This window comes from Poromitra crassiceps (genome assembly GCF_964638095.1).
Source record: "Poromitra crassiceps genome assembly, chromosome: 29".
Lineage (NCBI taxonomy): Eukaryota > Metazoa > Chordata > Actinopteri > Beryciformes > Melamphaidae > Poromitra > Poromitra crassiceps.
The window spans coordinates 3,323,102-3,335,601 of record NC_139641.1 but is presented as its reverse complement, the minus strand read 5'-3'; the positions used below and the strand labels follow the sequence as shown (position 1 = coordinate 3,335,601).

General features: G+C 42.1%; 1 protein-coding gene across 1 annotated transcript in view; it reads right to left on the bottom strand.

Annotated features, from left to right (window-relative positions):
- The window catches only part of LOC310800210 (proto-oncogene DBL-like), a gene marked incomplete at both ends in the record, with an annotated part of 78,549 nt that overhangs the window by 51,078 nt on the left and 14,971 nt on the right, over nt 1–12,500 (bottom strand). The window contains 4 exons of the mRNA XM_083662795.1: nt 2,740–2,931; nt 4,624–4,743; nt 4,940–5,054; nt 11,920–12,044. Coding sequence (XP_083518921.1) covers nt 2,740–2,931; nt 4,624–4,743; nt 4,940–5,054; nt 11,920–12,044 — 552 coding nt within the window. The remainder of the gene's footprint in view (nt 1–2,739; nt 2,932–4,623; nt 4,744–4,939; nt 5,055–11,919; nt 12,045–12,500) is intronic.

The window sequence follows — 12,500 nt, the reverse complement described above, 5'->3', positions numbered from 1 at the left end:
ACAGAAGTTGCCTGCATCCACTTCCTTTCTAATGCGGTCTGTTAAAAATAAAATGTAGGTTTTACGCACGTGAGGAAATATTAATCCATAGTTACGTGAAACGTCATTTTCATAGTAAATCCCCACACCAAGTTACTTCCTTGTTTGCCTGTACACAGCGCTTCCGCTGTATGCCTGGCGGCCATGTTTAGAAAGTAGTTCCGGCTATCTATTTACCTTAAAAAAAAGAGCGTTTCTCTGCATTTTGGATTAATATTTCATCGTGGCGAGTACCCGAATCACAACATGTACATAGAGCTGTGTAAAAGGAGTCTCTTGCGCGTCAGCCCCTCCGCAGTAGGTCGGTGCTCTCAGAACAGGATGGTATAAGAAGGAAGATCCTGGAGCACTCAATTCACTGGAAAGTGATTTTAATAAGGTGCAGTGACTAACGTTCAGCGCAGCGTCTTCATCAGAGTCAAAACCCAGAGTTTTGACTCTGATGAAGACGCTGTGCGTGACTAACGTTTTGACGCACAGCGTCTTCATCAGAGTCAAAACCCAGAGTTTTGACTCTGATGAAGACGCTGTGCATGACTAACGTTTCGACGCACATCGTTAGAAATGTGTTTTTGGTGACTTTGAACGGCTGTACCGTTTACCCCAATTCATAGGCGATACTAACTAACTTGACGACTGTAGCTCACTGTATACTGTACGGAGAGTGACGGGAAACGCATTGTGTATCTTCCTTATGTATGGGCGATATGGCAAAAGGGAGAAACTCCCAAAAAGTTGGCGTATCGTATCCCTTTAACCCATTGATACCTGATGCAGCATTTGGTTTCGCGGTCTTAAAGTCGAGCTGAACCCAAGAATTACTTTTCTTTTCTTTTAGTTCAAATACCTGGGTATGCAGTGCACCTATTTAATAATGTATGCAAAACAAATCACAACAATCTAATTTCTTTAGTTTTTCACACTTTTTCACATCAAAAGTTCATTTTTCAAGATTTCATTGATAACAGTAATTTACAGTTTGCTGACGTCACCCAGTACTATCAAATTTCTACCCCATTTCAACCAATCATTTCATGACATGCAGCTGTCAATCAAATCTTAATTTCTGGATAATTTTCTCTTCCAAATGAAGGGGAAAATGGCGCCTAGTGCCTGTCATCTGGCAGAGTTTCTAGCCCATAAACTAACTACTAACTTGAACAATTATGCAAACTAAATCAAATGGTAATGTCTAAGAATGCAAAGAAATGTAACTGGCTCGTTAAAACACGCATTCCAGGAATATTATTTACATTTTTAACAATAATGGCGCGCGCCTCTGAGCCTGACACCCTCCCTGGCTGTCAGGGGTCGTCTCTCGGAGATTCCAGGCGGGCGGGCAGCACCTATGGATCGGATTGTCCGCTCGCTCCGCACGAAGCAGCTGGCTCCCTGGTACTCTGCGGATCCCACTCGCGTAGCACGACAACAGGCTGAATCCCACTCGATTTGGGGGTGGAACACGCCAGGATTGGCCAATGCCAAAGCCAGTCCTCAGAATTGTCAAATCAAATCATCGACACGTATATGGTCCGCCTCTCAATTCGTTTTCAGTGTCCGACGCTCGCGCTGGTGCATTCCGTTCCGGTTCACTTCGACTTTAAAGGGATACACACACAAATGCTGCATCAGGTATCAATGGGTTAACAGCAATTGGCTAGATTGTTCATCTCGCAATGACTGAAATCTATTTGGCAGTATGAACCTAACCTCAACTCATAAGAGATCATTCAGTACCAGAGTTGATCACAGATCTAAGTCCCTGCTAGATTGGATTCTGGTCACTCACTCTGACAGAATAATACAATGTGACTGTTTTAGTGTTTTAGTTTTCTGTGTCTGGAAGATGAAAGTACCTCGTCTAACACCAAAGTCCATCAAGGTAAGACAATGTCAAAATAATAATACTGAACTTTTTACTCAAGACTTAATTGCCATAAATCAGGACAGCTTTCATTAATACCTTTTGTTGATCATGCATGGAATCTCTTTCATACAGAATTAGCTAAAATTATAGATAAACATGTCCGTTGGTAAGGGTATACATTTACATTTACATCCACCTTATTTCTAGCTGCCATGATGCCTGATGGGTGCTTCTTCCGCTTCCGGTGTGATTTTTACACTGTTTTAACTTGACAAAGAAAACGTCTATGAGGATTTTACAGCAGAGCCATTCTGCTCTACAGCCGTGTCGTTCGGGTGCTGGGATAACGTAATGCATTGTGGGTAGTCGGCTACTGTGGCTAATGCTAGCGGCTAGCGTAATAGTTACTTTACATGGCAGTAAAATGCCACTGAACGACCAAATTGATTTAACTTTTAACCATTTCGAGTAACACTGTTTCCATACGGACCCGCAGCGTTGGTTAGTTGTTTATAACGTGACTATATTTATAACTTTTATAACGGACTCCAGCTTCCGGTTTATAATTCAGGTCTGCAGCCGAGTGTAACAAAGGAAATGACAAGCTGCAACAATAAGTCACGTTAAACCGGACCTTGTTCCCACAATTATTTTTTACAGTGAGGCATTCAAAAACAAGGTGGATAAGCTTGTTTAAACAGAGAGACAAGGCTGTGTGTGTGTGTGTGTATGTGTGCGTGCGTGTGTATGTGTGTGTGTGTGTGTGTGTGTGTGTGCGTGCGTGCGTGCGTGTGTGCGTGCGTGTGTGTGTGTGTGTGTGTGTGAGCTTCTACCTCTTCCAGGCGGAGCAGCAGGTCGTGTGCTCGGGTGAGCGAGGCCCGTTTGGCGCGCACGGCGGTGGTGATGACATCACAGTGATGTCGTAGCTCGTTGCAGCGTTGCACGATGAGCGCCGCGGCGTAGTGATGGTTAGCCGCTAACTGGTGACCGTGCAAGATCACCATCTGGGCACGAGACATCTCCTCCTGATAAGACACACACACGCACGTGTGCACAAACACACGCACGGACATGCACACACACACACACACACACACACACACACACAGGCACGCACACACACACACACACACACACACACACAGGCACGCACATACATACATACACACACACACACACACACACGGACTGTGTAAAAGAGAAAACCATCACTATACGTTCAGTTAACAGTTTAGTTATTTAAAGGGGGTAGGGGGAGTTTATTTGGTATTATATTTCTGTTTATTTATTTGTTTTTCTATTGTTCAGTTATTTATTTATGATGAAGATTTTTTTGGTTTCCCTGTCACAAAAGGGGGAATAAATAACAATAATTTTGCAATAGATGCGACCCTAAATTTAATCTTGTCATATTCGTAGACCAGTGTTTAATTTTCTATTTTGTAATGAAGTTTGAAATGACCATGAAATATTGATGGTATTTATTTATTTATTTGAATTAAAGAAGCAATCAGAACCAATAAAACAAAGCAATGGGGTTTAAAGACATGCCACTTTATGCTAATACTCTGCCGTTTTTGGCAAAACCCATAACGTTACAGTTTTTGTATGCAGTAAAAATGATATTTTCCTGTTCTATTTGAATATTTCTGCATATTATTGCTGTCAGGTGAAAAGAAGTGGCTGGCGACTGTAGATGTATCAGAGGAAGCATGTTCTAGTCTACAGCTCTCCCCAGATCGGCAGAGGGGGCGGAGCAACAACCCGCACAGCAGGGGAGATTTGCCAAATACAATTGGGGAGAAAATGGTAACTTGAAAATGGTTTCACGACTAGTGAATTTTACTAGTCGACTAGTCGTCCCTAAAGGTAGTCGACTAGTCGACTAGTCGTTTTTTTTTTTTAATCTTTAAGAAAGAACATGAGGTATTTACACGACATACATGGACTATCATATCCTATATCCCATATCCCCCACAAAGAACATCAAAACACAACAAAACAAAACAAGAAAACTGCATAAGATACACAATAATCCAAGAACAAACAAGACTATTGGACAAACAACCAAACAAAAACAATGCATTCAGCTCCTATCCTGATAAGCCTAATGACACTGGGGTAAAAAGTTCTTAAAGTCAAACTCTGTATGTGGTTGCCATATTTTGGGGATGTCTAAGAATCTGCCTTTGCTCTTGTAGTAAATGTTATCCAACGTATGGTAGCTTGAGAGTTCATTCCACCAGTGAACTACAGCTGGGGGATTGGATGCTTTCCAATTTAAAGCTATGCATTTCCTAGCTGCCAACAGGGCAAGATCTATGTATTTACTTTGAATGCATTGTTTTTGTTTGGTTGTTTGTCCAATAGTCTTGTTTGTTCTTGGATTATTGTGTATCTTATGCAGTTTTCTTGTTTTGTTTTGTTGTGTTTTGATGTTCTTTGTGGGGGATATGGGATATAGGATATGATAGTCCATGTATGTCATGTAAATACATCATGTTCTTTCTTAAAGATAATATATATATATATATATATATATATATATATATATATATATATATATATATTTTTTTTTTAAGGACTAGTCGACTACTAAGCACAGTGTCGACTAGTGGTTTTACTAGTCGACTAGTCTGTGAATGCCCTAGTGTGTGCGTGTGCGTGTGTGTGTGTGTGTGTGTGTGCGTATGCGTGTATGTGTGTGTGTGTGAGACCTGTGCTTGCTCGTCCAGTATCTCCAGGTCTTTGAGGTGTTGTTCAGTTTGCAGCACAGTGTTTCCCATCGAGAGCACGTCTTTCTCCTGTGCAGAGAGCATCTCCAACACCTCGTCCATCTATACACACACACGCACACGCACACGCACACACACACACACACACACACACACACACACACACACACACACAGTAAGTCATCACAGCGATGTAACTTCTAATGTGAGAGAGTGAGAGAGAGAGAGAGAGTGAGAGAGAGAGAGCGAGAGAGAGAGAGAGAGAGAGAGAGAGAGAGAGAGAGAGAGAGAGACACACCTGCTGGAAGTTGAGCTCATAGCGGATCAGCTGCAGGTACTGGTGCAGCTTCAGGTGGTGTTTCTCAAAGAAGCCATCGAATGCCTCCTCCATGTCTCTGAGCTGGGCCACGAGCCTGCACACACACACACACACACACGCACGCACGCACGCACACACACACACACACACACACACACACACACACACACACACACACACACACAAATCAAAAATGAGTTGTGTGGTTGTGTACAAGTACTACATTCACTTAAAAACAGATTCTGCTACTGTTGTTAACATTATTAGGGGTTCAAGCCCCGAAGGGACGAACCCCTATTGTTTTTGCTCAGATTTTGATTTTTCATTAGAATTTTTTTCTTTTTCCTCATCAGCCGCGACGCAAATTCCCGTGAGACCTGAAATTTGGCCGAATGACAGATATTGGTTGTTATTAGATTCTCCAGGGAAGAAAAAAATAATAATCCACCCACAGCGGGGACTACGGCGATATTTTTGTTTTTAGGCCTTCGCAGGCCATTTTAGGGCGTTGTGACATCATCACTATCACCCTTCCCTGTTTTTCTATTGCTGACTTTGCTCATACGCACCTGGAGGTCAGCAGTTGACCTGGGCTAATACATCTAAAGGTGACTACACTTTTTTAGAAGAGGTCGATCCATCCAGGTCAACTGTTGACCTGGATGACAGATACAGATACACTTATTCAAGATACAGATATTCAAGCAAGGACGGACCCGGACGAATCGAGAGAGCCCAATCGGGGCCAGCTCAAGTCATATCATGATGAGTCAGATCTGGCCCAGATTATCACTGTATCACCATCCAACTAATTTCACTCACCACTGAAATATCCACGAGGATAACGAAATGGTTGCAATCAATCACATATTTCTCAGCCTGGGCTATTTATTTATCCAAAATCTGAGTGATCAGCACTTGCATGTGGACAATCTGCGCTGATGATGAACAAACAGTTTATTCGTGGAGGCGGGACTACGAGGAGATGAATTGCGGGGGAATCCTGCAATTGTCTCACTTGCATATCTTGTTGCTAGATTGTTTTGAAAGACAGAAAAATACACTGCGAGGCGTAAACTATACATTTGAGTTGGAAGTTGGAATGTAGCATTGGGCGGCGTTAATGTGTTTCGGGGTTCTTCTTACACAGATTGTAGACGGTTACACTGTGATGTCCGATCCACAAAGACTTGACGCCAACGTTTTAAATAAAAAACAAGTTTCTGCCATAACCCTACGGTATAGGCTATATTCGTGTCTTGTATTGTTGTGAATTGTTTGATTTGAGTAATTAAATAAGGCAATTAATAGTAATAAATAGAAATATAGCCGCAAGCGGCGATGCGGGGTCCAAGCTTCCGGTGACTTGGGGGGTATATGTCAGATAGTGCACATTTATTCAGACTTGGTATATGCACAAGTAAACAAAGTTTGGTTGAGATCCGGTGACCTGACGGTTTCCAAGCAGTACTAGTAGTAGTAGTAGTAGCAGTAGTAGTAATAGTGTTGGTAGTAGTGGGAGTGGTAGCAGTAGTAGCAGCAGAAGTACTAAGAATAGTAAATGGTAAATGGTAAATGGACTGCATTTATATAGCGCTTTTATCCAAAGCGCTTTACAATGTGCCTACATTCACCCATTCACACACCGAAGGCGGCCAGCTGCCACGCAGGGCGCTGGCACAGCCATCGGGCGCAATTTGGGATTCAGTGTCTTGCCCAAGGACACTTCGACGTGCGGACTGGAGGAGCCGGGGAACGAACCACCAACCTTCTAATTAGTGGACAACCCACTCTACCTCCTGAGCCACAGCCGCCACTAGTAGCCAATAGTAGTAGTAGTAGTAGCAGCAGCAGCAGTAGTAGTGGTGGTTGGCTGTTATAGCGCCACCATCTGGTAGATTGGTGTAATTTTTTTCCTCTGAGTAGTGGGTGATGTCTTGAAACTTGAAGTAGTACTTGGATAGAAAGCAGTTTTTGTGTACAATATCCCTTTAAGTATCTGGACAGAAAGTGGTATTTGGGTAGAACATACTGTCAATACGACAAGTACTTCTCTGGCTCTGCAGATACATATAATATGGTCTACAAAGTTAAATACAACAGTCTGGATAGTTCACTTGGTAAAGCACATGACTTATGCTAACTAAAGACCATTGCTGCTCAAAGTTCAAACCCCACGTGGGATGAAAAACTTTCAACTTCAGACAGGTAAGTCAGTAACAGTAATTAAAACCCCACATGCTGCCTCCTTATTTTGCGGTGTTTCATGAACTTTTTCAATATCTTGGAAATGTTAGCTGGAGATTGCGTGGCTGTGTTCAAGAACGTGTTTTGCAACAGGAGAGGTTAGTTCTTGTCTCATGATGGAGCTTTTGTGTTCTGAAATCAGAATTTTCAGTTGTCATTGTGTCTTTCCCACACACACATCAAACCATAGGGCGTAGTGGCGTCCACTACAGAAGGTTGATGGGGTTTATCCCTGAAATTGCTTTTGGTGACTATAGCCAGCACCCTGCATGGCAGCTTGTCATGCAGTCCATTTACCATTAAGGACATTTTTGTATTACACACATAATGCACCACTTTACATTAAAAGTATGCCCTGAATGGAGGTGTTTGAACTAATTGGTGTGGGTTGTGCTGTTACAATGAGCACATGAGTGACAAGGATAATTCAGATTGAATTCTCTTTTTGGACCTTTCACATGTGAAGACACAATAATGTATTGGAATGTTTTTCCTCTCTCATCTGAAAGAAGGCTCCCAGCAAACACAATTACATCATGATGATGTTCTGATATCATCTTTCAGTGACGTCCAGGACTAGGCCAAATCACAGCCGATTTGAGGATCATTTAGACATCTACACAGGAATGTCAAGATGACGTCGAAATATGACATTACCATGAATAGGCATATTCAGTTATTCTGCTATGTACACAGTGTGTATTCAGCAGCGTTATACATAATTATATCCAGATTAACCTTTATTCTACATTTTCAAAAAATAAAACAGTTACCTGGCCGTGGTTTGAACCCAGGACCTCCAGCTTTGGGGTCTGCTACTTTACCCCTACACCATCCTTCCACAGCAATGACGAGGCACGGATGTAACCTTATTATGGCATAAACTTGTTTTTATTCAAACGTGGGTGTCAAGTCTTTGTGGATCGGGCATTACTGTGTGACATCTAAACCAACTGTGTATTATGTTACAGCAGATGCAGAACCCCAAAACACATTAACCCCACCCAAAATGCTACATTCCAACTTCCAGTAGTAGTAGTAGTAGTAGTAGTAGTAGTAGTAGTAATAGTAGCAGAAGTAGTAATAGTAGTAGTAGTAGTGTTGGTAGTAGTGGGAGTGGTAGCAGTAGTAGCAGCAGTAGTTGTAATTGACCGGTTAATGAGTTGTGGGCAATTTAGTGTTGGCGTGTGTTTCATTAAAAGTTTCGAGATTTATCATTTCAAAACGGTTTCACGTATCCAAAACCCTTTAATAACCTTAGGTCGGGGTAGTCCATAGATGACCCAGAAAAAGTTTTGTGTGATTTGGCCAAACGGTCTAGGAGGAGCTCGCAAAAGTAGGTTTTTGATCAAATTCAAAATGGCGGAAAATCAACCACACAGAAATGGGCGTGGCCTAGTGGGTTAGATACATGATGCTCCAGGGAAACCAGTAGATGTGGAATTTTGATTCTACAGCTCGCAGTTCAGAAGTTATGGACCGACAAACGTGAAATTGGCTGTTATAGCGCCACCGTCTGGTGGATTGGTGTAATTTTTTTACTCTGAGTAGTGGGTGATGTCGTGAACCTGTGTGGAAAGTTTGGGTGATGGGGGGTGTATGGTTTCTGAGATCCACACACTTTTAGGGTAGGAAAAGAACAAAAGCAAATATACAAAAGTTTAGACATTTATCATTTCAAAACGGTTTCACGTATCCAAAATCCTTTAATAACTTTAGGTCGGGGTAGTCCATAGAAGTCCCAGAAAAATCCCCTTGTGATTTGGCCAAACGGTCTAGGAGGAGTTCGCAAAAGTAGGTTTTTGATAAAATTCAAAATGGCGGAAAATCTAGGCACACGCAAATGGGCGGGGCCTATATGGATAGATGCGTATTGATCCAAGGAATCCCTGAGAAGTGAAATTTTGAGTATAGGACACACGGTTCAGAAGATATGGACCATAACGCGAAATGGTCTGTTATAGCGCCACCATCTGGCCGATATGGGTAATTTTTTGTTTCTGAGTAGTGAGGCACATTTACAATCTATGTGCCCAGTCTGGCTACGCTGAGCATTACAGTTTCTGCTGTACATACAGTTTTACCGGAGAAGAAGAAAAAAAAAAAAAATCGGAACAGATACAATAGGGATCCACGCACTTCGTGCTTGGACCCCTAATAAATATCAATAAATAGTCAAAAGATTATAGTTTCTCATCATAGCTAAAATATGTGATATTTACAGTATTTACAGTTAATATATTTACTACAAATGCGACATGTATTAAGAAATCTGGTAATGATAATTTCATTTATGCTTTACTTGTCATGCACGGATTATTTCATGTTCGTTTCCTGTTTCATGCATAGGCGCTTTTACTTTGAAACTCCAAGACGGATGTGTCTGCCTTATGCAGTGAACTAGCTTAACCTCGCTAGAGTGTATTGTGTTTGCAAGATGGACATGCGGTCCACTGTTTATCTCTTCATGCTGCAGCTACGTTGGAGAAAATAAAGTTTCAGTTCATCAAACCCGTTCTGGTCATTATCAAGGTAAAGAAGAAGCTTCTAATATACAACATGTATAGCCTGCGTGTGCAGGAGCACTGGATAAACAAACATTATAGGCTGGTGGTGACAGTTGTAAATTTTGAAGGAACCCTCAATGATTCTTCCAGATTAAGGTTTGAATTAAATTAGCTTTCGTTTTTATTAAAACTGTCCCGACTCCATTGATGTTATACCGGTATAAAAAGAACAAATGGTCCATGTTTTGAAACAGTAGGCTATATTACTCCAACGTACAGCAAGTTATTTCAGCAAACAGATAGCGTAATACGTGGCTGGTAAGTTGTAGATCCCGAGTTCAAATCCCACTCAGGGCAGTGTTATAGTTTTTGAAAATGTAGCATAAATTGTTAATCTGGACATAATTATAGCTTTATGTATAAAGTTGCTGAATATACACTGTGTACCTAGCAGAATAAGTGAACATGCCCATTCATGGTAACGGTCATATTTCGACGTCAGCTTGACGTTCCCGCGTAGACGTCTAAATCATCTCCAAACCAGCTGTGATTTGGCCACGTCCTGAACGTCACTGAAAGACGTCATCACAACGTTATCATGACGTCAGTTTGCTTGCTGGGAGGCTTGAACCCCTGGTATTGCCGCTTGCGGCTATAATACTACTGTAATTGCTGATATTGTTGTGTCAGCTAGATTTAGCTAGACATATTCTCTGTGAAGTCCTCTGAGACATGCTTGTGAATTAGGGCTATACTGTACAAATAAACTTGACTTGACTAACTGATCTGAAAACAGGTTCTAGAAGGAAGGATTCAGCTATGAACACTGTTGGTGTGTATCCTTCCTCTCTAGATGTTTGTTGCTGTCATTGTACAGGAAGTAAGTTTTTGTTGGAAAATGAGCTGCCTGTTTGAATAAAGGTTTAATACAGGGGTGCCCAATATGTCGATCGCGATCGACCGGTCGATCGCGAAGGTAGTGTGGTCGATCGCATGGCATTGAGGGGATTTTTTTTTTTTTTTTTTTTTTTTACTGTTTTTCCACTGTTTCCACTGTTTTTCCACTGTTTCCACTGTTTTTCCACTGTTCCACTGTTTTCCACTGTATACTCAGTGTATTGGTGCGTTCCTTTATCGCAAAATAACTGGGATGTGGAGGCTAAATGACATCACATCCGTTTTGTTAGCGTTCCATTTGCAGAAAACTTGAGCTGGGAAGTTCACTGTTCATTGGTCAGATCCAGTCGCTAGCCAGGCTAGCCATTGTTAGCCATTGTTAGCAATAAAATTGACAACATGGCATTTCGCGGCAATTTGCGCATACAAACACTGCAGCCTCATGTCCACACAGATAGAAGTTAGGCAGTGCTGTGTGTACAGCTGATTTAATGAGACACAAACAAAACAGAAGTGCTAAACAACATTACTACGATTATACTACTACTGTTGTTGCGCGGCGCAGCCATCTTGGATTTTTGAGGTTGGGGCTGCTGAGACTCCTACGAGTTTGGAATGGGACATACCAGCTCTGATGACGTCACCGCCCAGCTCATGACCTTTGAAGTCGTAAGATTACCAGTCCCCAGTTATAAAGGAATGCACGATATATATATATAAATAAATATGTTTGGTAGATCACTTTGACTTGGTCATTTTAAAAGTAGCTCCCAAGCTGAAAAAGTGTGGGCACCCCTGGTTTAATAAGATTAGTCTCTTAAAACAGACTGTCTCATCTAAATCCGGCGAATGCAGCTATACACAGTCTGTACGTTACACCCCCAGAACATGCACAAGGAAGTTGGGAAAAAAACCTTCAGACAGGAAAGAAGTTTGACGGAATCCGACCAATCACGACACGTGTGTCCACGAAAAATGCGGCATATTGGATTCTGATTGGACTAATGAGCGGAAGACCCGCCTTTCTGCGATTCTGATTGGACTAATGAGCGGAAAACCCGCCTTTCTACTTCCCATTCCGGTTGGTGCATGATTCTCCCCCACGAAGTACAGACTGTATGGCGGAAGCATTTGAAAATTGCGGAAGCCAACTCGTCTGTTCTAAGAGACTATAATAAGATCAATAGAAACTGTCACAAGTCAAATTTAAGACAGCCATTGACCCAAGTGCTGTACAAAAGCTAAACATAACCAAAACAACTCTCTCTCCCCCTCTCTCTCTCTCTCTGTCTCTCTGCTGCCCCCTACCTCTGGACAGTGTTCGTGTCTGCTTGTATGTCTCTCTCCTCGACTCCACCTCTCTTGGAGGCTTTTGCAGTTTCCAGGTTGGCCAGCAGCAGGCGCCCTTCCTTCAGCACACTGCGGATATCATCCTGAAACAACACCTCAAAGTCATACTCATTTAACGCAACTAGAAACCATCTTATGCTGTACACAATACACATCGATGTACATTTATGCTGCACAGAGAAACACAGATGCAGCAGGGCCGTATGAAATCCATTTCCCCTCAAATTCACTTTCTTCCACTTGAACTTTAATAGAGAGCCGCAGGAACGAGTCCGGAAATCATCGATGCTAACACTCCTGGTTCTTCACTGTTTTCGCCTATGGGACTTTTGAATGGGTTTTTGGCGCAATGCTTCTAATAATCTCTCTGGGCAACGCTGGCTTAATCAAACGCGAACCAGTGTTTAGTAATATCATCTTCACACACGAGGACCACTTTTACGAGTTTTGAAGCTTTTACGTGCCGTTAAAAGGGCGGCTAGCTAGCAAACGGCTAAACGAGACGACACTGTTGAGTCGATGGAGATATATACGTCAAT